The 25,889-nt window shown below is 39.4% G+C and overlaps 1 protein-coding gene and 1 long non-coding RNA gene across 2 annotated transcripts in view; one reads left to right on the forward strand and one right to left on the reverse strand.

The window, feature by feature from the left end:
• The first annotated feature begins 6,204 nt into the window (after window positions 1-6,204).
• Window positions 6,205-25,889, forward strand: part of LOC116705509 (uncharacterized) — a 25,554-nt gene continuing 5,869 nt past the window's right edge. The window contains exon 1 of the long non-coding RNA XR_004335944.1: window positions 6,205-6,370. This is a non-coding gene — a long non-coding RNA (uncharacterized LOC116705509). The remainder of the gene's footprint in view (window positions 6,371-25,889) is intronic.
• Window positions 12,323-25,889, reverse strand: part of kcnk12 (potassium channel, subfamily K, member 12) — a 17,300-nt gene continuing 3,733 nt past the window's right edge. The window contains exon 2 of the mRNA XM_032541715.1: window positions 12,323-13,638. Within this exon, the coding sequence (XP_032397606.1) occupies window positions 12,746-13,638 (893 nt within the window). The 3' untranslated portion in view covers window positions 12,323-12,745. The remainder of the gene's footprint in view (window positions 13,639-25,889) is intronic.

The following is a 25,889-nucleotide window of genomic DNA, read 5'->3' on the forward strand; positions in this document are numbered from 1 at the left end:
GTGATTATCAATATAAGGAACAGGAGCAAAATGAGGATGCAGAACAATTGTGTCTTTTGTGTGTGTGCAGATTAATATAGTTTCAAAATGCTGTTGGTGCACAGAGCATCATACACAGACTCTGTAATCTGTACTAATCACTTACCACCAGCAGAGTGCAGCAGAATACTGGAAAACCTTAATTGATCCCATAGAGTGGAAATTCACTAACTAGCCTCTATCATGATTTACAATTTTGAGATGGCAGTACAAAATAATCCAATTTCTTTGCAACAATGCTCAGTCTAGTATTTCATACAAACCTGAGCAACGTGCTTTGTTCACCTTTGTCTCATAGTTAATTAGAATAGCAAATAAATGGATTTAAACTTTGTGGTTGACATGTCCTACTGTTTGATCAATAGAAACAAAATAAGTCAGCATTGCATGTATGCCTGATTTCAGTAGAAATTTTCAGCTGAAATATTACAGTGTTGTCATGTTCTTAAGTTGTGATGCACAAAAACTTAAAATGCCTAACTGTATATGACTAACTTAATACTGTTATAAACACAATAAAATGGTGGCCTAAATATTCAAAACAACCAAACATCCACCCACGTATGCCTTTTTGGCATATGGTGTGTGGGTGATAGAAAGCATCTAATTAAGACAGCCTTATGAAACCTTACACAGCAGTTGTTGTGAGAAGCTGTTTTAATTTAGTGAAACTTTTTGCCATCTCTAGTCAATAAGCAGGGTTAGAGAAGGTTAGGTTTATAAAAAGTTAAAAACAATGTTTATGTTTAGAAAACAATGTACTTTTGATTTATGTTCCCTGGAACTAGATATAATCAACTGACAGCCTTAATTAGCATTCGACTGCCTCACACCAACGCAAGCTTCTAAAAGAATTGATTAGGTCATGTCTATCATTTAACATACATGATGCAGCTCATTTTCCCCCACAGGAAAGGTAATTGCTGACCCAGCCTTTTGGGAGCCGCCCGTGCTGTGTCGAGCAAGGAACAGTAGAAATGTTTATCTCTGTAGGATTGAATAGAATTGACCCTCACATGTTAGCCTTTGATCTGTGACCAGGAGGAACCCCCAACCCGCATGTTAGAGGTGTGACCTCCTCATCCGAGGCAGCAAAGACAGCCACTGAGATGTCACCATGCCAACAACAGACCAATGAGAATGGGTTTAAAAACAGAAAACGAATGAAAGAAAAGCCAAAGATAATTTTATGAATAATTGCATTCTTTCTTCAAGCAATCATCTTCATCCTTGTCTTTGCATACTGCATTTTCCTTTTCTTCCTTTGCATGGGACTCGTCTCTCCTGCAGCACATGCAGTGTCTACGGTCTGCAGCAGGGGTTTGCCCAGCGGGAACCCTATGGCTGATGCAAAAGTGTAGAGCAGGCTGGGTTGACGTGGCGAGTGGACAGTGTTAAACTGTGTTTATAATGTCAAGACAGAAAGCAATATAGGCTACACCAGACTATAAAATTCCTAATGTATTTATATTCCAAATACACCATCTGAAAGACAGACATTTACACAAACATATGCTTTGTCAAGTGCGTTATGAAATAAAACTGTCCTTGGATAACAATATAAAACATTACATCTTGCTCTGCCCTAACTATTGTGGTAAATGAGCTGGTCTTAAAGCTTCTATAGCCAAGATGAATATGTAAACACACACCTCATATCCAAATCATGAATTTTGGCTGCGAAAGGATCCTTCCTTTCGACCTCATTGAGATTCTTCAGATTAAAAGTCTGCAGGGAATGGTCACTTGCGGGAAGTTTTTTGTCCACCGAAAGTGACAAATTGAACCATGTGAGAAGCAAAACATTGTCTTCCATATACAGCAGCAGGCAAGCAGTACTGTGCCTAGGCAGATAAACCTGCTTTTGAGGAAATTCATTATCGTCATTTCCATGCCTGCCAGTTAACAAGAAGAGGATGTTTAAGTCAAGTAGTATGACGACAGGATGTTAAAATACATCAATGTTTTACTGTTCTTCAAAGCTATTATCTGCTGGAGTCTATTATGGCACCAAATTGCATAGTTGCGTAGTGCAGCTTTGAAAGATGAAAGGTTTGACGTTTTTTTTTTAGTGCAGATATCCTTTATCATTCCTTGGCTATTTGTAAAGTTAAAGAAATAAGCGTATTCTGACTGGCTAAGCTAAGCTAACTTGCATCTTGCTGTAACTTCTTATGTACTGCACAAACGTCATCTAACTCTTTGCAAAATAAGCAAATAAGTATTGCCCAAAATGTTTAACTATTCCTTTAACAATGTATTAAATATTACGATGACCTGATATTATACTACCACTGCATGGGGATGTAAAATACTTCCCATATATTTTTATAAAACACACTGCCAGGGTGTGAGTGGCAGAGCTCAGCGGACACGGTGCAAGTTAGGAAGAGGAGATCTGTCAAAGCTGTACAGTAAGCGACTGTGTTTGAGTGGGATCCTGTGAGCCACTGAATGGTTGGAAGGAATTTATCAGAAACAGTAATGTAAATATTGTACTCAAATTTAACAACCATCTACCTGGACATCTCTATGAGGAACTGAATGAGAGCAACAATGTTGACGAGAGAACAGAGACTCTCTTTGCATCTCTCTTGTTCTTATTCCCATTTTTACATTTGATGGCCTGCACCACACTCACTTTACCTGTGATTTTTTTTTTTTCAACTATTTTTGTTTCCCCTGGGTGTCTTACTTCCTCTACAACCACTCCTGACGCATTGCTATTTGAAAGCAAGCACTGTGGGACTCCTCTTAGCATAATGAGGAGTGTGCCTCACGTTCATGTACAGATGAGTGTGTAGAAAGAGACAACATAAAATAACAGCTCAGCCCATATTTTCTCTTCCTTCCTTCCTTACCTCATTATTTCCTCTCATCTTCTCTCCTCTGCTCCATTATTTAACAGGGTAACCAGTTCTCTCTTTGTTGTTATTTGGTTGCATTTTACACCATCATAAGACAGACCTTATGATCACTGTTTTTTGTTTTGTTTTTTTTCATATTAAAACACAGACCAATTAAAAGCCCTCAGCAAATTACTAATACCTCTTGCCAGTTTGAACCTATACAGTAATTTTTCTGACCCCGCTCTGCTTTATTATGCCACTGAGCCTTATTGAAATACTATAAATGTGTTAGGTTCAGGCACATTAATTCAGCTGCCTCCGGGGGCGCTAAAGTGGGCAGTCACTGATAGTGGAGTGATAGTGTTGTGAGCAGATTTAACTCCAACTGCAGAACTGCGATATCTATTTCTCCAGATAGAAGGAAAAGGAGAGTATTTGTGTATATGAGAATTGGAAAATGAGTGAGAAAGATATTGCAATGTATTGTCCTCCCAATGGTGCAGTATGAAAAATTCTGTCTTTATTTAGATGCATTTAGTCGCTGAGTCTTTGCAAACAAGATTATTTGGAGCACCCACACAAATAAAACATGCAACATTCCACCATAAAAGAGCAAGAAGAAAATACCTGGTGTTATCTATTTTCCATCATCTCTATAATATCTGCTCCCCTTTGGGATGCACCAAAGTTGTGCACACTTATTTGCAATTCAAAAGCAATTTAACCTCCCACATTTCCAGTTTTTTCACTCAAGAGGTTTATAAATACTTTGCTGTCCAAAAACTCTACAGTGCATGTTGAGAAACTTTGGTATCTATCTATCTATCCTCCCCAATCTTAAACTACAGTATGTTCCATCAATACACATTTAGTATTGTTAATTTGTATTTGTCATATACGTATAACTTCTTACATACCTCGTTGGAATAGCTGTAAAGTGCAAATAAATGATTGCTGCCAATCATTACCATATCAATTTTAGACACAAATTCCATCTCAACTAATCAAACTCTTCTGCTTATCTTGTTTAATTAATTAATTGTTGTCCTTAATTACAATAATCAAGTCACGCTTTGGGAACTTGCAAATAGCTAATGGAATCTGGGGTTTCAGTGCTTATGGCAATAATTTAATGCAACCTTCAATAACCACCTTATGTCAGTCCAATATTCATTCTCTTTTAGCTGTGTTTTGGTCTCCACCAACCAATGAGGGAAATATCAGGCACTTTCGCTGATAAATTCACAACTTGTTCATCGGCTAGTCGCTAACTTTGCCTGTCATCTGTATGGTGCAGGTAGTGTATAGTTAGTTTTTTAGCTTTGTGCTGTGGCAGAAAACAATGACCAAGGTGAGAGTGAACCAAACAGTTGGAAAACCCAAACAGTGAGCTGAAAGAAAGAGTGATAAACCTGTCCTAAACACTATGAAAATAGATAATTGTAGCTGCTTTAGAGTCTCTTCAGCTGGCTCTGACCCTACATCATCAGGAAGATATTTTTGTCAAAGCAAGTGGAAACCAAAATGAACCACTTTATTTTTTTGTTGCTGTGCATTTTCTAAAGTGAACCGCACTTGCTTTGCAGGGCATTGACATGTCAAAGGCAGTCTGCCAAAACACGTGATGTGAAATAAGGAAAGAAATCTCTGTGACTGTGGGAATTTGCATACATGTATTGTTATGCTTTCAATACTATTATATAATATAATTTAAACACAGATAGGCACACACACAGACACAGATAAAGCGAGATTTGAGAGAGAGCTCAAAATTCAGCTCTGTGGTGGCCAGGTTGAATCAGTGGGTAGAGCAGGTGCACATTTCCTTCCAAGTGTATGACTTGACACAGAGGTCCATGGTTCGAATCTGACCTGTGACAATTTCCTGCAAGCCTTTCTCACCTATCTGTCCTGTCAAAAATTACAGGTGGAAAAGCCCCAAAAATTAATTCAGTCAGCTCTCTCTTTTTTTGTTTGGTGTACGGATATAGTGAACCACATAAAGTTCAAACTGTTAAAGTTCTTTCTTCCAAACTTTTAGTTATTTTAGCATCTGATATATACTGTGTCTGATTTGTGCTAATATTTCACATGGATTTAAAGGGCTAACCCAGTAATAATGTGCACCATGCTCTTGTTATGTTATGCATTGAGTAGTAAACCTGGATGGCACTTGGTGTGTAGCTAATTCCATTAAAATAACATTGGTGGATTTTCGGTTAAATCTGGACCTATTCTTTTCCACTAATGATAATGAAAAAACATTTGACATTCGCTTTGTATCTCCCTCCAGCTTGATTATTTGTCCAACTTTATCTGCTGTGAACTGTGTGGTTTATTGCATTTAGACAAGCTGACATTGAGAAATTCCTGCAACAGTAAACACTGCTGTATTCTAATCTGAAGAGAGATCATATTAAACTTAATTAGTCTTATCTGTTAACGCCCCCCCTTTTTTTTCTCTCTCTCTCTCTCTCTCTCTCTCTCTCTCTCTCCTCCCATGGTAATTGAAAGAGCATATATTGAGGTTAGGTAATTGCCTCATCACTCAGGCTGCTCAGCCCCTCTACATGTAAATGTCAGGTTTCCACAAGGACTTTTGATTCTCACACTCTGCCTTTAATCGAGCTTCGCTTATGGTCTCTCTTCAAATACTTTTAGAGCACTGCAGGCCATTTCAACAGACTTTTGCATTCTGAATAGTTTGATGAATTTAGGGCCACTGGACATGAAAGGCATGCACGTTTATTTATCGCAAGTAATATCGTTATCACCAAATTCATCCAACATTTTCGCATATCACACATTCTCCTCATATCGGGCAGCCCTAATGATTATAGAGAGTTCTAACTTTTTCTTTTAAATTAATTCAGAGAATATCTAATGCAGCCACAGCTTGATTTTCCTTTATCTCCTAAGATCTCAATGTAGATGTGAATTCTGAGAGAATATTTTAAGGACTCATGTAGAGCACCAACTAAAAATGTAAAAATTAGAATGTTCAGGACCATACTTATTTGCTGCCTTATTTCAGTCATCCAGAAAAATGAAAAAGAGTTTTTTTGTGATTGTTGCGGGCAAAAGTGTTTTCTTAAAAAATGCAATGGAATATGCAGAATATCTATGCAATTTTATGCAATGAAAATGCAAAAACTGCAGCTTTTCATCGATGTCCACATCGCGTAATTACGTCACTTTATAACGTTCCCATGGCAACATGGGAAAATGGCTGCTCTTGTGTTACGTAAACGCAACATTTTTCAACTTTCTGCTAAGGTATACAGGTATGTGACCTTTTTACAACAAAAATGCAGGGATTATGTAATGATGTTAGCCCTGGATTATTTTGCGCGGAAATCAGCAATTTATGCGGCAAAGTGCGGCGTATTTGAAAAAAATGCGGCCCCCGCATAAATTAGCAGACTTTGTCTGATTATGCATTGAATGATGCGATCGCACAATCGCGTTTTTCTGGAGGGACCGTTATTTCTGATTAAAGGACAAGGCTGGTGATATCATGGTATAGTTAGTGTATTGGAAATAAAGGTTGAATAATTACCTTAAACACCAGGGCACTGCATGTTTAAGCTAAGTTTACTCGAACAAGAGGAAATAGTATTTTAGTTGGGAAATGTTTACTGTTCTGGCAGGATGCAGAATTGAGTGCCCAGGTTCATCGTGATGAAGGAACCCGTCTGTGTGGCTCATTGATGTGTTTGTAATGGACAACAATGGATCTCTGTGGCACATATTTGCCAGCTATGTCATTCTACACAGACAAGGGATTGGATGACAATAAGAAAATTATTGAATGTCATTAAACTTATCCTTTAAAGGTTTACTTCAAGTACCGTAATGGCTTACTCTCCCTCCCACCATTTCTTGTTGAAGAAGTTATATAAGAAGAAAATGTGTCTCCAAATTACATAACTTAATGTTGAAGAATTACATCTTATTGTTTTTCCGCAGACCTATGCCACTTTGGCTTTGACTGCAATAATGTCACCGTTCTCTTCTCTCAAGACTGATTGGACAATGTATTTGATTTGACAAGGTTTCAAGAAGAGCATATTCTCAACCGCTTGCCAACTAAAGACTTGTGACAATCCTAAATTGAAGATAAATGGCATTCTATCACTGTGTGTGTGTGTGTGTGTGTGTGTGTGTGTGTGTGTGTGTGTGTGTGTGTGTGTGTGTGTGTGTGTGTGTGTGTGTGTGTGTGTGTGTGTGTGTGTGTGTGCGTGCGTGCGTGCGTGTGTGTGTGTGTGTGTGTGTAGCAAAGTGGTGGAGTCCACTTTATCTCTATCTTTTCAGTTTCTGATTGCAGTTGCAATGGTGGTGTTCATATTATGTGACATGAAAACTAACTAATCAGAGGTTTTCTGTTGCAGTGGAGGATTTCAGGCACATGTCTCTTATCCAGAGGAAACACTTCAGCCTCCTGCTGGAGGTTTGACTGCAGTCCCGTCTCCCTGCGGGATAACCACCACGCTGTTCACACTGTACCGATGCAGCAGAGAGGTTTATTTGTTTGCCGAGCGAGGGAAAACAATGAAAAGATACAAGGATTTGTTTTCCCCATAACTGACTAAATGGGAAATAGAGGCAGTTCCAGTTATTTTGTACAAGTCTGGCAACATGCAGATATTCTAACTAAACAAAAGCTGAGGCGATCAAGTGTGGTTCAGCATATGGAGAATACAGACATTCAAGGTGGGTGTTCATTCCTCCAACAACAATACTGGACTGTTTAATGTCCCGACCCATATTGGAAACGCAGCTTCTTGCTAAACAGAAAATTACTGATGAGCACAGACTTTGTGGCACATTTCCTCTAAACAGACTCCTCTTAACCCCTGTGCAGTCAGATAATGTATGTTGTTTTTCAGCATCATTTGCTGGGATCAGACTCATTTCAATAATGAATGCAATTACAGGTCCCTCTTTATGACTAACATCCTGATCGACCCATTACCAAAGAGCCACGCTGTTTCAAGGTCCTTTCAGAAAGCATGTAAGTATGTATTGGAATAATATACGAAATAAATACATGGATCAGTGACGATCAGCTAATTACACATCCTGTTATGACCGTAAGATACTCAGCTTTCCTGTCAGTGACTGTCTTTTTGCAGTTTTTCAGAATTGCTAGAGTAAGTTCTGAATTTTGATTGAAACCATGTTTTTAGCAATTATGGCACCACTTAATAAGTCACCATTTAATTAAGAGCATGTAAGTTGTAACTATTGTATTTATGAATGGTTAATAACCAAATCACTGAATCTATATAGATCTGTTAACAGCTATTAATTAGAACACGTTTTGATTTGCCATGTTGTGAAAAAATCTGGTGACGGGTGAGTCAATAAAGTGATATTTCAACATTTTGGGAAATACACTTTGCACTGCACATTCTACACGTTTCTTTGTTGAGAGTTAGATGAGAAGATTGATACCACTTTCAGTTCTGTGCGCTAAATGTGAAGCTACAGCCAGCAGCCAATTAGCTCTGAAAAAGTGCTACTGCTAGCCCGGCTGAGGGTAATACAATCCACCTACCAGCACCTCTAAAGTTCACCAATTAACACATTATATCTTCTTTGTTTAATCCTCTTAAAAGGATAAGTGTAAAAATGGCATGTTGTTATAGAGGTTGTGTACCAGACTATTTCTCGGCATTCATATTATCGGCAAACATTTTAATTATGAGTCATTATATGAGAATAACAATTAAGAAAATCAAGGAAATATCAGTAAATGTCAGTGTTTAATAGAACCCCTTTTTTGTTTCATAGGTTTTACTTTAATTATATAAATATAAAAGTACAATCATTGGTATAAATGTGCAACTTGCAAACAGAAGGAATTTGCATACATTAACTGGATGTTATACCACAATGCAAGCAACATGAGACACACGGTGTATAATTATGTTGATAAAGCCAAAGGTCAACATAACTGTGGATCACAGGCACCTGAAATAGTTTTTAAATTGAGATTTAAATGTAGTTTGTGGCTCCATACCATTATTCATCATGAAAAAGACATCAGGCTTTCATCCAGCAAATTTGGAGCTCCAAATCAAAGCCAACAATTTCACTCTTGTTAAACATCATTCTGTCACTGAACCACTCAGCTGTTTACCGCTTTGTGCTCCAGCCAAATGTATGTAAATACATTGTGTTCCTGAAATGAGCAGCTTTAACAGTCTCAATAAACAAAAGCGTTCATGCATTCTTCAGAGGAAACTGGAGCGAACACAGCACTATGTATCATACTCTGATCACAAAGAAATAATAGCTTTACTAAATAAATAATAATATACCATTACCATCGACAGCCTTCAAGATTAACACTAACCACATCTCCAGTCTCTGCTTAGTTCAAACACATTTATTATGAGCCTTGTAATGGCTATGGAGCATGACATTTTAATGGGACTATATTACAGACTACAGGGTACATTTTCCAGTGTTACTACAGTACAATATGTGTTGACTGGAATCAACAGGCGCAGCGTTGTTATTAACAATTCAGGATTAAATTAATGCTAAGAACTTTACTGCGAATCATGCAGCGCTGTGATCCAAGTCTGCTATTGTCTTGTCTTGTCTATTGGCTTGAAAACTTTGCATCATTTCAATCTAATTTGGTGTTTGACAAGAACACAAAAGGAATTAAATACAAAGAAAAATCTGTGATGTCACATTTAAGAGGCATTTCTGCTGACAACAAATATAAACATTCAGCAAATCCTAAGACCAACTGTCTCTTCTTACAGAAGATACAGAGGACAGCGGGGCAGTTAAAACCATTGCAATCAATGGAGATCAATTTTGCAAAATGCAAAATGTTGATATAGTACATCACACAAGCTCTAAACACTATAATCTTTATAATAAGGAACCATTTTGTAATATGCAAGGACTTAAGTAAGGCAATTGATGTCAAGCCACGCATGCCTTTTAGGTGAGCAAACATTACTCTAAATACTATATTCAGTGTCTTAGAAAATTCAATGTGTTCCAGGCTTAAGGAAACAACGTTTTAATGGTACATCATATTAAGTTGAATATCTTCTGGGGGACTTATGTTTAGGGAAGCATTTAAGATAACAAATCACAGTCCTTTATTTCTCATTTTCAGTCCTTTACACACCAATTTGGACAAATGCATACATAAACACATGCTCCTAGTCAAGGGTTAGGTAAAGATACAATGCAGTTAAACCCTAAAGGCTACAAAGGCTTTTATAAATCTGCGAGCAATCCTGAAACCTGTTCTATTGTAACCTCAAGCCTCAGAGGGAAAAGGAAGGTTCACATACAACATAATTTAGGACCAGGAATTATTATTCTAGAGAAGTGCCAGCAGAACCTCCCCCATGGTATATGACAGCAGGGGAACACCATTGAATGCATACTACAGTATGTAATTTGCTACAGCATGCCCTTACTCCTGCTCAAATGTCCCAGGGTTTGACACTTTTCTATGCCCGCAATGTCACTGCTGAACAGTGAGGCAACAGACAACCCCCCCCCCCCAGGCTTCAAGAGAGTGGTATCAATCTACTCATCTAACTTTCCGCAAGAAAGCGATACCGGTATGCATATTTTCCAAAATATCAAACTACTCTTCAACACCTGGAAAACCTGTGTCCACTTTGTAACCCTAGTATCTAGAGGGTAGTTAAGTTCGGTATGGTGCATCTCATCAATCTGCTGACTGTGTAAGAGAGACTTTGACCTATTCAATCATTCACATGTAGATTTTTGATAGCTATATGTAGAAAAATAGACTTTAAAGAGTCCTCTGTTATATATATACAGCTATCTTGTATGGCTTAACCATAATAGCATGCAGGAAAAACTAAAAAACTAAGACAAGCCTGAAGATTTAACTACCTGAGTCATTTTCTCTATTTCTCTTGTTGAGACTGGGGAGCAAAGGAAATTATTACAGGATGAAAATCAACGAAGGACAGATCCAATTCACGCCTTATTGTAAAAAACGCTTTTTAAGACATTCCAATACAATGTGTGTATATATATATATATATATATATATATATACACACATTTAGGGCATGTCTCATCGTATTCACAGTGTAAATGGGATGAGTGTAAGGGTGAGGAGAGAGCCGAGATCTGCGGGAAAGAGCAGGCAGGAGGGTTTGGTGCAGTGTGTGTAAAGTGAATGCACAGATGACAGAGAAAAAAGAGGTGAGAGGCCTGGGAGAATATTAGATCTTGAAGATGGACGCCAGGAAAAGTTGAGCCCTTGGCTGAGAGTGCCATTTATTTGGATTGGGCATGAATTTTACATCACCTCCTTTACCTCTACTACTGTCACCAGCCCCTCTAGTTCTTTTCCTACATCACCGTCTCCTGGACAAGTTAACTATCAACATCTCCTTTTCTGTCTCACTGTTTCTGAACATCAAACACACATCACAGGGCTTTAAATCACAAGTGCCCTGATAGTTGCCGGCCCGTAGAACATTGATCGTGTGGCCTGACAGGGTAGCACAACATCCTTCGCAAATACCCTCCATCCATTAAACCTCGACTACACATTTACTCTGAAATTGGGGAAAATCAACCACTGAGGGTTTTAGTATCATGCTTTGTTCTACAGAGAGAGCCATGCATCTGCAAAAAAGTCAATCTTCCTGGATGAAAACAGAAAATCTCCTCAAAACATAAATTAATTCAAGCAAGAAGATTCTTTTGGGTTTTGTCTTCCACTCCAGCATCTGAGATTGACCTGGCTACTTTCAATCTGTAGTTAACATAATGTGCCTACAGGATTGCACCATCCATATTCCCCCTCCTCTCCCTCCTTTTTCTCTTCAAACTAACTAAAAATCTACTTATCATTTATTCTGTTTTTACAAATACATATGTCTACATTTGGCATTCAAATAGTTTTTAATACATTGCAAGCCTTTATCAGTTGTTTTCCTCACAGACAGCTATAAGCTTGGTAAAGAAGAAAGAGAAAGTAATGCCTTCTTTTACCCTTCAAGTCAAAGTCTTTGGCCGCCCAAGCATTTTCTGAGCTGATAAGAAGGCCAGTTCCTTTCTCACCAGAAATGCATTTTCATTCTTCATTCAACTCTGCTCTTTTCTCCATCTTCAGCAAGAAGAAATTACTCTCTACAGGCCTGTTGGAATCAGCTACATCTACTTCCCACACTTGCCCACAGAAAGGAAATCAATCACCTGAGGGTACAACTTGACTCTCAAGAAAGAAATGGGGTTTGCACAATTAATGGAAGGTGTAGAAATGGTGCAAAAAATGCATGAGAAGTATAATGCATAGATCAGTATGTGCTATGTCATTCAGTGAATACACTTGTCTTGTTGGTATCAGCAGTCCATATATACATTCAAATAAACTAACAAAAGCCCAACACAATGAAGATTGCACTGTATGCTTCCCTTAATAGCACATCATTTCACTTGTATAAGTCTGATATATTGAGCATATACTATAACAGACCTCTGCAGACATCTCAGTGATTTGTTCTGGGTTGGGTTTGAGGTCAATGTAATGGGTGATGGGTGGTCCCCACGCTTCCAGATCAACTCATGTTCTTTTTTTGAATATGTGGTTCTCTCATGCCATCATCATCAAATCATCACCAGAACCATCCCCATCATTACCTGTATTATGAACACAGGCTTGTAATTCCAACCAAAAGTATCCAAAAAAATCATATGTATCATGCATAACAAGTTACACTGGCAATCCATCATAAAAGCCTTAGATTTTTTCTATGGCAATCAACCTCAGGGTTTGTCACACAGTATGAGAATCAAGAGTTCCCCCAATTCCTGTCTCACTGTGTCCTCTACCTGGAGTTACTTGTCTCTGCCAGCCTGTTGTTCATGATACCGAGGGCTCCAACCCCCCCAGAGAAACCATTATGGCGTGAGCTGCCACAGACTGTCCTGGGATATCCGTTGGCCGACTCAGACAGCTGCTTCTGCATGATGGCCAGCGACACCTTGTTAGAGGCAGCTAAGTCTTTCATTGAGATCATCTCCCCTGATAGTCTGCGTCCCTCATTATCACTATCACAAGGTCCATCTGAGTCGGGCGGCTGGCCAAGTCGACCCTGGCGAGCCTTGGAGCCCGGGCGGATGGCATTTCGTCTGCCCAGGAGGGCGCTGGCATTATTGCAGCGCTGGCAAAACAAGCAGCTCATTTTCTCCAGAATCCAGTTGAGCACCTGCTTGATGACAATAGAGATGACATTGAAGAGCGAGTAGATGCAGCACACACCCATTAAAATTAAGAGGAAATTGGCCACTCTGTAGAGGCTTTGGTATTCGTAAGCCGCGCTCTGACTGCTGACAAAATCCCCAAATCCAATGGTGCTGAAGGTGACAAAGCAGAAGTAAAGTGAGTCTAAGTACGGCCAGCCCTCAACGGGGGTATACATGGCTGATGCACAGCAGGAGATCGTAATGGCTGACAGGCCGAGAATCAGCATCACGTGGTACACGGAGGGCTTCCAGCCGGGAAGGGAATAGGCTGAGAAGTCATGGCGGATGCCTGGCGGGAGTAGACCACTATTCCTGATGCGACGCTCCCTCACCGCCTTCATTACCACAGCGAGCAGCGTGATGATGCGCTCCAGGAAGAGGTTAAAGAAGAGGATGGTGGCAGCACAACCCAGAAGCCCATAAAAGATCAAGAACACCTTGCCGGCAACTGTCACAGGCGTTGTCATCCCAAAACCTGCAAAGACAGAAGAGAGATATCAGACAGTAGGTTCCCTAAGGCCAAAAACACATTTTCACCTACAAAATCACTTCAGCTTCCTTACAAGAAATTACGTCGCTGATTGGAGACAAGGGAAGTGATGCTTAAAAGCAAAACAACCTAAAATATCTAAACAAGGTTTTTTTTTTATGTATTTTTTTGTCACATGAAAACGGTGTAAAAGAGGGGATTGAGTAGTGTGCAGAAAATACAGGAGAATGATTTGTGTTGATACAAGACTGTAATGCTTTTTATTCTGGGAGATGTAAAGTCATAGTAATAAAAGAGGACAATAAAAAAATGACTGTGGGATAATTAAAAAAAAACAATCTTTTTCATGGCAAATGAAGAGAGCAAGGGGAAAATAACAACATGGACACTAATCTAAAAAAAAAAACAGCATTACATTTGTTAGCTGTAAACCAAAATAAATGAAATGTTTGGCATCTGAAAGACACTCTAAAGAAATGTCCAATGGCAATGGAATGTACCATTTTTCACTGAATGCATAGATTTGAATGTGTCCAGTGTCCTGTATTCAGAAACTTGAAATAATATACTGTTATAAGGTAAGACAATATTAATGTATTGTATGTATAGTATAGTATAATATATAAAGTATATATTTTTTAATCTGCATCATGCAAAGCCATATAATACTGTATGTATATGTTTATTGCTGTTGGTGGGACTGTAAAAACAAGGACTTCCAGGTTATGGTGAGGGGAGGAGAATGCCAGGAAAAAGCTTAGACTACGTTTTTTTTCTCTCTGCTGTGTGGTTTGGCTTCCTGCTATCTTTGGATTTCTTAGTCAATTAGATTGAGTGTTCCAGCTGGGGAAGAGGTTATGAGAGGAAAGGAGAGGAGAGGATGTTTATGGATTCTGCTGCATGTTGAAGGAGCACTTCTCAATCTCAAGGAGTGTCACAGGTGCAGCTCTGACTTTGCAGCTACAGCGCAGCTCTGACATTAACATTAGCTGAGTGTCCTGGTATAGCACAACATTGTTTCCTCTATAAGATTAAATCGTGTTACTCTGTGTATTTTAGTACCACAACTGCCAGACGTCTGCCACTTTTACTTAAAAGGGAATGTACAAATAATTAAGAAAAGATTATTCAGCTCAATATTTGACAGAAATAAATGTATGGTTTAGCCCATGGCCATTGCAGAAACCTTCATTGCTGGTGACACCTTAGAATAGTGTATTTTTCCTCCACTCATTACAGCTTATGGCCATAGTGTGGACATTTGCTGAAACAGTCCAACCAAAAGTGATGTTTTCTACTTGGACTGTTTCAACTGACATATCCAGTATTTCACATGATACAAGACTATATAGTCTCCAGTCATGCTAGTAATTCCAAATGTGCTGCACCAAAGTCAGTAGGATTCTTCTTCTGGGGACCATACATGTCTGTACAAACAATCTATATTCTAAAACCTGTGACACATGATTTTTCTTCACTATAAATTTGCTGTTCTTATGTGTACACACACACAAAGACAAACACAGACACAGACACACACACACACACACACACACAAACAAACACATTGTCATTTCCCCACCTTCTCCTCAGAACAGCAGATGATATATTTGTCAACAAATAAAATCGTGCTGAAAGATCAACCAGTTCACTTCTAGGCCAAGGTTAATTGATTTTTCCATCATGGCTAGCCTCTATTTCAGTCTTCTGAGCGCATTAGGGCAGACCTTTTTCCCCACTTTTTTCACCAACTCCTCTATATCATCTTTGTCAGGTAATAAATGGCATCAATATCGAGACAATACTTCCTTTATGATACCCAAAATGGCTTTTTTGACCTTATCTCTGGCCCTGAAAACCACTCTCCTGTGGATTTGCTGTTTACAAGCCGGGTCATTTAGATCAACGCTGATTGATACAGATTGTTTTATAGAGACAAGAGGGAATATAACCCCAGCATGTCCACACACATACACACACCTAACAGCCTTAAACACACCAGGCATTGAATGATCTGGTTTTGTCAAAGACAGTTACAAAGTTCAGTAACAGACATTTTGGTAACAGAAAGTTGTGGGGCAGTGATTAAGCCCTGTTTCATAGTTAATTAATTAGCAACCCAAGTCTTTTAAACCCAACTGAAAAATAGGAAGAAAAAAAAAACAGATTACATCTTCTCAGAGGGCACAGAGACAGTCTTCCGCACCATCTCTCATTACCAAGTAAATTACCTAAGATAGGAGAAGGCACCAGGCATTGATTCAGTGTAGCATTTCAGAGCCATTACTCCAGACTACTGTGTCAAGATGCATTAGGGAAAACAGAACAATAATAGAAAGCAAAAAGCAGTCGAGCTAAAAAAAACACTGTCCTTGTGACTTCACTCACAAGTGCTTCAAAACTCCTAATTGTTCCAGTCTCCACTCCAGACCAATGATCCTGCTGCTGCTGCTGATGATCTAAGTGAACACTTTATTATTTCCACTGTGTCAAAGCCAAAATGAGTGATTTAGTTCAGCAGAACTTGATATGGCAGGATATCATATGTGTGCTAATCCAATTAAATCAGAGCCCTGGGAGAATATTTATTCATTAACATTAAATACAGTATTCTCAACTCAACATAGAAAATGATTTTATGCTCTAACGGCTAGCGATGCTTGCACACATGATCACACACTAGAGATTCAACCAGAAGGAACGTGATGGAAATGGTGCCATTAGTATCCATCAATCAGCACTTGACAGTTTTAAGAGGAGAAGACGAAGATGCGCTAATGTTTATCAGACTCTAGGGGGGGGGGGGGGTTGTTCTTAAGTTTGTTCTTAAACTGTAGTGATCTCAGGGTTATGGTCAGATTTGATCACCAGTGGTCAATTTCGAATCAAATGTTCTCGGCAGTAAACACAGAGCCGGCAGTTCTCATTACAGTCCAATGACAAATTCCAATGGCCCATTATATTGAGTAGTAAAGTCAGGACCTAAACAAATAACACAGATTACTCAGTGTTGCTTATAGAAGTATTGATGGACTCTGCATTGCATTTGCTTGCTACACTCAGTAATACCACTCACCACTAATCAGTAATCAATCATCAGATTTTACACCAAAGGGCCGCTCTGAGTGAAGGAGACCTGCTCAAAATCGACAACACTCCAACAGCTGTTTCATTACTTGAAAAGTCTGCAGCACAATGGAGTTAACAGCAGCTATTAAATTTAGATCCATAAAGTGCACTGTTCCAACTCTCCTTGTCTGGCAGAGGGACATATCCGCTGGGAAGATCTGTAAAATTGTGCTTTGTTTAATAGTCGTCTATGTATGAAAACCAGTGAGGCAGTAGAAATTGTTTCCCAATAGGAATACAAATAAACATGTAAAAACACATATTCTGAGCCATTTTCATAAGTGGAAATGGATGGATCTGGCAATATTCTATTTTTATGTCAACAAATCCCATGAAAAGAGAAATTTCCCTCAGGAGTTGACAGGAAGTGAATATGGGACTTACACTTGTCAGGTAGCCACAAACAGACTCCAATTAAATGATAATGTTGCTGTGTGTCTGCTGGATGTGTCAATTAGCAACCGGTTGCTAGTACGTTTGGCATATTAACTAGAAATGATAATGTGTCAGTGTTTTACTCACAGTTTGTTTCTGCTGCCCCCAAGTAGCCCTAAAAATATTCTGCAAACATAGTATGGTTTAATCTTTAGTAAAAGCAAAATTACATTTTTTTGTGATATTTCTAGTAAGTATTTAGGGCAGCTGGACAGTGTTTGACTCAAAATAAACTGCATTATTCGTGTTCATCTTAATAAAGGAACATGTCACCCGGTACAAAGGTGCGGCTCCTTGATGTATTTTTAATAGTTTTTGGACAATAATGGAGCCTGATGGCGTAAAGGAATGAGCTACATTAAGCTTTGGCTACACAGGCAATACTTTAATACTTTAATTTAGTAGGGATCATTTTGTTGTTGGTTTTGGCTTTTACATGGGGTTTGTTGACAAGAAAAAAATATGGAACATTACCTGACTTAAAATGGCAGTTTATGCACACCATTTCTAAAAGGAAACATTTGTGAACAGTCCAACTGTCAAGGACACGTTATTAAATTGTCAACGAAAAAATAACCTTTTTATTACTTGTTATACAGTAGGTAGTAGAGTTGACCCTGAAAAAAAAATAGTAATTCACTTTTCTGGAAAATAGCCTCAAAAGCAAAGCACATTTTAGACTCATGTTGGAGAAGTCTGCTTTTAGTGTGAGTGAGTTCAGCTGATATTTTAGGGAAGATAAGGGCAATTTAAATGAATCAATAACCCAGCAGAGCCAGCTCAAACGGGCCAAAGCTCCAAAATACACACATGACATGAGAATAAAGCGTAACTAAAAGCAATCAGTCAGTTTGTCTTTGAATGAAGGACACATGTGCTGTACAGTCACCTGTCTCTCTGAGCAGTACTGAATCTGAAGGTCATCCCCCCACACATCGCCCAGATGGCTTGACAATGGTCCCAAAGATTCATTATGTGACCGTTTCGCAAACCAAAAATCTATTCTTTGCCTCTTATGGCCTCCCCATGTCCCCAATTCATGAGCTTAAAAGCAAGCTCCCAGTCAAGCCACTGGTGGGAATACTCTTAAATTGGCCTGATAGGAGCGTCCCCAGAAAACGCCACGTCCCTCTGATCACTGCGTTTCTGTGACGAAGAGGAAATCATTTGTCATGGGGTGGCGTGGCAGGGGTCTTCGGAGAGGACAGAGGGCTGAGGAAGCAGCAACATGGCCAGACCTGACACATCCTCACCCCACCATCTGCTAAGGAGCAGCTAGGATTACTGGCAGACTGGATATTAATAGGAACATTCCCACTACGCTGCCAGTTTTACAAAAAGCAGATGATAGAATAGGTCACATGCAATCCTGAGATGCAGCTACGTTGTCGTGTCTGTGCACTGCATGCACAAGTTACACAAAGGGCCACCGTCATATAAATAAATAATACAAAAAACCCAAAGCCAACAAATGGGACAATAAATCTATGGGGCCCGGAGGAAAACAATCACAAACAGCTCACACACACACACACACACAACATAGGCAATACATTAACGATGTTTGCTCTGCAAGTCAATGCATTGATCATGAGTAATGTGTGTTACACATGACTGTAATAATTAGAAAAAATGGACTGAGGTGACATTTAGGTAACAGTCATTAAAGCCAGTCGATGTAGATATAAAATGCAAGAGTAACAGCTCAGACATGTTCTCCCTGTTAGAAGTAACAAGCTAGCATCTACAGAGCAACACAAACCTGTTATCCAATCGGAAAAAAAAACCTTTCTCTCATTTTGTGATTTGTTTGGGTCCTCCATATCTGAACCGTTTTAAATTGTATCTCAGTACTTCATTCACCGGCAAAGAGAGCCAGAAGGATTGATGACTCCGCCGCTGTCTGTATTGATTTATTGTCAAACAAATATGCTGCATTGTCTTTGGATCTGCACCAACATGTGATATTGTTTTCTTCATTTTTCGATCTGTTTTTCATCTTCACAGAATTGTAAAAGAACTGAAAAGACACATGGAGTCCGCTGTTATGCAATTTTACAGTTAGGTGCCTAAATAAACTTAAAATTAAAATCAAGATTCATGTGGTTTTATAGTCCACCTGCAAACGGTGACACAGGTTTTGTCTTTTTATGTGACTGAGGAGTCATTCTCTCGTCAGATTATTAGCTTCTCCCTGAATGATTTCAAGGCTGAATGTCCTTGTGTGTCCTATTATCTTGTACTGTATGCAAAGTCAATGTTTGCGTATAAGCTTAGCTACATGGCGCTCTCTTGTATTATTCCCCAAAGTAAACACACCTGTCCAGGTGGAGCTTTTGAAACACTGTCACCCTCAGATCAGTGTGATAAGCCTCCATGTTCAGCATAATACATAATACAGATTTTGGTGCTCATACAGTATGATGGTAACACTACAATCAATGCACTGTTTATGCACTGATCGAGCCATTACACCAAAACGGCCAATTCAGACGCCAGAAGGAAATGAATGCTTGACATTCAGCAGATATTCATTTGATGTTTTTTTCATTACTGATGATGTGAAAGCAAAGTCCATGAAATTTAAGGCTAGCCACAAGTCTGGTTCCTGTTAGGGACTGCTAAGTTAGTGACAGCTGCAATAATGATCCTGAATTGCAGACAAACCACAGCAAGCTGCCTCAGAGAAATTAGGAGGCAATGCTCTGTTGCTCACAGTTAAATTATATTTTTTCTTTCTATTAACTGAATGTGCCCACCATGAGTCTGAGACTCTGCCAGAGGCTGTCTGCCTGCAGGTAGCTGAATAATTTGTGAATGCTGGCAGAAGGACAACATATATGCATTTCAACACTTTCAGTGTTGGCCTGGTATTTTCCAGGGATGATAATTGTTTCACAATCAAAATGTATGCCAAATAAAAGTGTGTCAAAGTGGCATTGGGCTGAGAAGTATGTCTGCTAGTTGATTTATTGATTCATTTACTTGAATGATTTAACTGACTGTGCTGGCTGGAGTCCAGCGAATCTGCACAGTGGCCGGTGTGGATTCTTTGAGAATCTCACACGGTTTTACTGAAATAAAGGAGTGCAGTTGCATTTCCTCTAATCCAAAACGATTGGTGTATGAAAGATTCAACATGAGTGGCCCGCACTGCATCTAGTTTCCAATTTGTTTTATCAAACTCTACTGTTTTAATTGCCTGTCAGTTGTCTTTTGAAGGCAGTTGTGTAATGTGCAATGACTCCCACTAGTATGCCGCCCATGATCTGAAGCGCCACACACGACGTAGTGCTCCGTCAATGTTTTCACTTTGTAATATAATGCTAATGATGAAGCTTCTTACTGATTTAAGTTCATGTTCAAAGCCAATGGGTCTCTCATGAGTAGTAGCAGAAAGTTTTGACTGAGGCTCAAAAGAAACAGGATTTTATCAAGAGGATTGTTTTGCATGTACTTAAGCATGCTGTTTGCATTTAGGCAGTTGAAATATACAACAATGCAGTATGTCCTCCTGGGACTCTCTGCTCTCTCACAAGCAGCCCCTCAGTGAAAGATGGGCAGCTGCCAAATCACACTGTTTGCCAACTTGCTCTAAGCTTATTAACAATGATAACTATTTATACACACAACTTTGAGATGCGCATGAACGTTCTGCTGGGGCAGAAGTGGAATCTGCAGGCTTTCTGCAACATGACGACACATTCAACTGGGATTTCACTGCGTCAAAGGTTGCCAACCAATCCAAAAGACTTTTGTGCTTATGGGGAAAGTTGAAACTCTCGTGGCTGCAAGTCAGCATTGACGTCAGCACCAGCGCAAATCGGGTCTTGGGAAAAACCGATGATAATCAAAATATATACACCAGAAAATTATTTAAAATGGCTGTCGACATAAGCCCCTGATACAAAGCAGGTCAGAGGACTGCAGAGTGCAAAAAGCATGCATAGTTTATTCTCTCTTTGTCTTTGTCTGTGTAAAGAGCAGAATCAGTGAAATGCTAATCAGTTTGAGGAGGAGCAGGAAGCCCAGCAAATCTGCTGTGTTCTCTAAAATGATCCTGGTATCACTTGGCCTTCATTGTTTGAGTCTGTGAGTTACTGCACGGTGTACGTAGGCGAATGTGCGCTTTAGCAAGTCAGGGCAGATTTATGATATGTGACAGAGCGCAGAGGTATGCACAGCCATCCGGTACAGCAGTACTTATGAAGGCAGTGCTACTCAGCAGGTTTGCCCTATACCCCAACCACCCACCCACCCATGAACACACACACACACACACACACACACACACACACACACAGTGAGGAGAGAAACTGGCAGAAATGGTGGGATAAAATGTTTTTCAAGCAGCTGTGTGTTATCTGGAATTGCTGGATTGCATTCAACAGTTATTATTATTGTGTCATTTTTTAAATAATTATTGTTTATGCATTTACCACTTTGCATCCATTTTGTCAACATCAAGTCATGTCCTGCCTGTTTTCAGCCATGGCAGCATGGCTCTATGGATATTAATGGTCTGTTGGTCCACCACTTTGGTCCAGACTGAAATATTTACTATACAACCATTGGATGGATTGTTATGATTTTGTTTTTACAAACATTCATGGTATCCTAATGACTTGAGAGGGAGATTGAACAAAAATATTTAACAAGTGGGCAGCAAAATGCAGATGCTTATTAATTAACACAGGCCTTTTTTTTACAATGTTAATACAAAAATATTTAAGTGCAGATTTAAGACAGAAATTAGGTATATCGCGTAGCAACTCGATTAATTTAAACGCAGTCTTCTGGAGCGTCTATGCTGCAGTGGTGCAGTTTGGCTCCACGTCTTCATCGGGAATTGTTTTGCTGAGCGTCTGAACTGCACACAATTCTAAAGAGACCTCCGGTGCCTTTCATGTGACTGCAGGCCCTCTGTTCTCCATTTTTAACAGTGACATTTCCTCTGAGTCTGGGATTTAACAGCGCAGCCCGGGAGATCTAAAGAGAGAAGAGAGGGAAAAAATGACGGCAGCAGAGATGGGGGTAAGGACTAGAGACTGACCGGCTTCGAAAATGGTTCTGTTAAACAAACTATAAAGTGATCTTCATCTCATTATGTAATGCACTGCTTGTGTAATTTGAGCAGACTCTATTTTGTCCAACAGAATCACTCTGTGTAAAGAGATCCCAATGACTGAAGGAGTGAATCCCAATAAGTGAGTCCACTGTAGTGATAAACAGAGGAGCAAAGCAGATAAAGTTAGATTTGAGATGGATGTTAGACAGGAGTCAAGACTGTCTGGGACAGCAATGGTGCTGAAATGAGAGACAGACGGCAAGAACAAACGTCGCTGTGCATCGATGAGTCTGCTTTCACAGATTGCAAACCTTTCCCACCCACCCCCTGTAAGCACACTCATAACATACACCAACAGTAACAACAACACAGATGGTTTTGCGACGAGGCAGCACAGAGCGGTTAATCTAAATACGAACAGGACATCAAAGCAGAAACACAGCCTGCCTTCAGGAATCCATGGAGTCTTTCATGTGACATTTCAAACTGCTTAAATGCCAAACGCGCGCTCTACCAGTCTACGGTGACATTGTCATGCAACCTCAGAGACTTTCAAGAATTTCAAGGTACAGTTCAGCACAGTACACAGAACAGATTTGGTTTTAGCAGTTTCATCCCAGATACATGAGCCCAGGTCAGACAAGCGTGTAGTCGCAAGTCTTTCTCAATGAGACTGCTGCCAGATCAGCACTTTTTAAATTGGCACAAGAAGACGAGGAAAAGAACACCCACTGAACCATTAGGACTGATTGTTTACTTTACACTGCACAATAAGAGCAAGGACTGTGTGATTATTATTATTCTAAATCTTTCCTATCAATCCTGACATAACAAGCTTGTAGTTTTCTTCAGTTAACAAAATAAAAATATCTTTATCATAACACACACGCTTTATAAACTGAATATATTGCCAGAAGGCATTTGTGTGATCTTGAATAATTATTCTTTGGCCACGGCAAAGCAATGCTTTTTACATTGAGAATACAATGTCATTATTTTGCATCAACGAGAATGCAAAACATGTCCTCTCCTGCATCCTGTAGTGGTGGACAGAGCTATTGTTCATTAACAGTCTCTGCTGAACATGTAACATTTGTAGTGAGACTGACTATATTAAGGTGTTGAGGTTTGTTTCATACATGAGGATGGTGCATCTTCACTGTGGGGTAACAGGGATTTGCCTGATGTGGAAGCTATAAAAATGAAATCAATTTTTTGCACATCAGTGTGATGTCCCAAACACAGCTGGACAAATTCTGCTAAAGTAATGGGTTTTGGCACTGGGTCTTGGCGTTTTACAGCAAAATGTTAACTCACTGTCTATCATATTTCACTTTCATATACACTATTTTCCCAGATTTGGATAAATCTGAAGGGAAGTTATGCTCTTGTATTCTGAGGTTATAGACCATGCATATATTACAGGAGTTTAATGAGGTTGCTGTGTTCAAATGTCAAACTACTGTTCCGACAAGGTAAGTCCATTTAATACAGAACTGACTGAACAAGTACAGCTGAAGGAATTGTACACAACTACATCTCTACAAAGAGCAATGACACAAATGTGACTCTACTGTTAAATTTATGCTGTTAATATTGTTCTTACTTAAATACAAGCTGTAAACATTCACCTCATATCGCTGTATTAAACTGCCAACTGTTGCTGATTTACAAATCCAGCAAATATGTAAAAAACTTTAGTATTTAAGCAATTTAAAGACCAATATTCAGCATTCTGCCGTTTGGTGCCAGGCACCTAGGTTAGTGTTGCTCACCTTGCCTGTTAAGTAAGTAAAGTTGAGGACGGTTAAACCAAAACAATACGCTGAAAGATAGCTCTGTGGAGCTGAGGTGATCTGCAGATAAAGGCGATCATTCTCTTTGGGTTCGTCACTACTAGTGACTCCTTTCACATGACATCATTTTTATCCATTGATAATATAAAAACATTGATTAGTGCAGCTTTAGGCTAGATTTTGAGGGACGTTTCTAATGCAATCTGATGCAACACTAAAAACTGCAACCATGGAAATACCACAGTGCTTCAACACCTCTCTTAGTGTCAATATATAATAATGTACATTGCAGTATACGTTAAAGCCATTGGCCATCAATGAAAATATCGACCAGGAATCAGCAGTTTGTTAGAGAAGAGACAATGCCTGTCCTCCCAGTGTGTCCTGAGGACAGCAGAGCATCCTGTCATCTTGCTGCAGCACAGCTCTTTACAGCTGGAGTTTAGCAGGATTTTTATCTTCTCTTAAGTCCTCTGACTCTCATTTTGCAAGTTATGGACCGCATGTATGCTAAATTATGCATTATCGCATGTGGGTCTGTATTGTGCAGTTTGTTAAACTGTCCTATTTGCCTTGTCTGCCTTGGTGACTTCTCTAAGTGGGTGGATATGAGTGGAAGCTGCAGTGGCTGCCAGGGGCAAAGAAAGGCAGGACAGAGTTGATCCCCAGGAAGCCATGAATATTATAACTGCAGCTAACAACTAACTGCCCTAACTGGCTTGTCCAACTCACTCTCAACTAGGGCTAGAGTACGGAATTCAATAATTTTTTGGCACCACCTGAATCGCCTCCTTAGTATCAAAAAATGCCTCGTCATTCAATACCAAATGTCAGTACCTAAGGAGTAAATCTCTTCAGCGTCAGCGAGCCAATAAGCATGCAGCGTTCTTCTACCAAGATCTAATAATGATTGGGATTGGCTGTCTAATGTTACACGTCGTAGTCCTGCAGGAAAATCTATGTTACGCACACAGACTCATATAGTAGGAGCTGAAAAATAAAGGATTTGTGCCATGTTTGTGTCATTTCTTTTTCTTGAAATGGAATTTATATAATCGGTATTGAAAAAGGTCTCCTTCAGGAACGGTATCGAAGTCTTGTTATTGGTATTGGTACTGGTTTTGAAAATGTTTAAACAATAACCTGTCCCAATCTCAACAAGTTAAAAGTCTCAGATCAGACAGCTATCACTAAGTACAATTGTTTCTGCGATTATCCCCCCCGTTAGCACTTCAAAGCTAACAAAGTATTTCGCCAAAATGTCATCTTAGCAACTCACAAGGAGACCTAAGGCCCTCAATCGGCTGCAGAGAGCTGTCCTAATTGGCAGTCGGCAGTTATCAACCAGCCTTGAGGGTTATAAATAGCTTTGCTATTAATAGAAATTCTGTTTACAGAGCATACTTTTGTGCCCTCTTTAATGAGCATGAAAACAGTAAAGCTGGAAATGTAGGGCAGGACAACACCAAGAGCTGGATGTGGACAAAAACTTTTCAATCCAACGCTTTAACAAGAAGAGACTCTGCAGCCACACTAGCAACTCTGTGGTGCCCACTCACTTGTATAAAGTGAAATAATAAATAATTGCCAAGCACAAAAGCCCAAAAAGTTTTCTAGCTTGCAAGTTTGCATCTGCATTGTGTGCAGCCCACTGCACATGTGCATTAGTGGTCCTAAATGCAATTGCTAGTGCAAATAAAAATAGCTTCTCTAAGCTCTGGGAAATTTTTACATATACAAAGAGTAATAGACTGTATACATATATATATATAAACATACACACACACACTACCGGTCAAAAGTTTGGG

The sequence above is a fragment of the Etheostoma spectabile genome, chromosome 17 (genome assembly GCF_008692095.1).
Source record: "Etheostoma spectabile isolate EspeVRDwgs_2016 chromosome 17, UIUC_Espe_1.0, whole genome shotgun sequence".
NCBI lineage: Eukaryota > Metazoa > Chordata > Actinopteri > Perciformes > Percidae > Etheostoma > Etheostoma spectabile.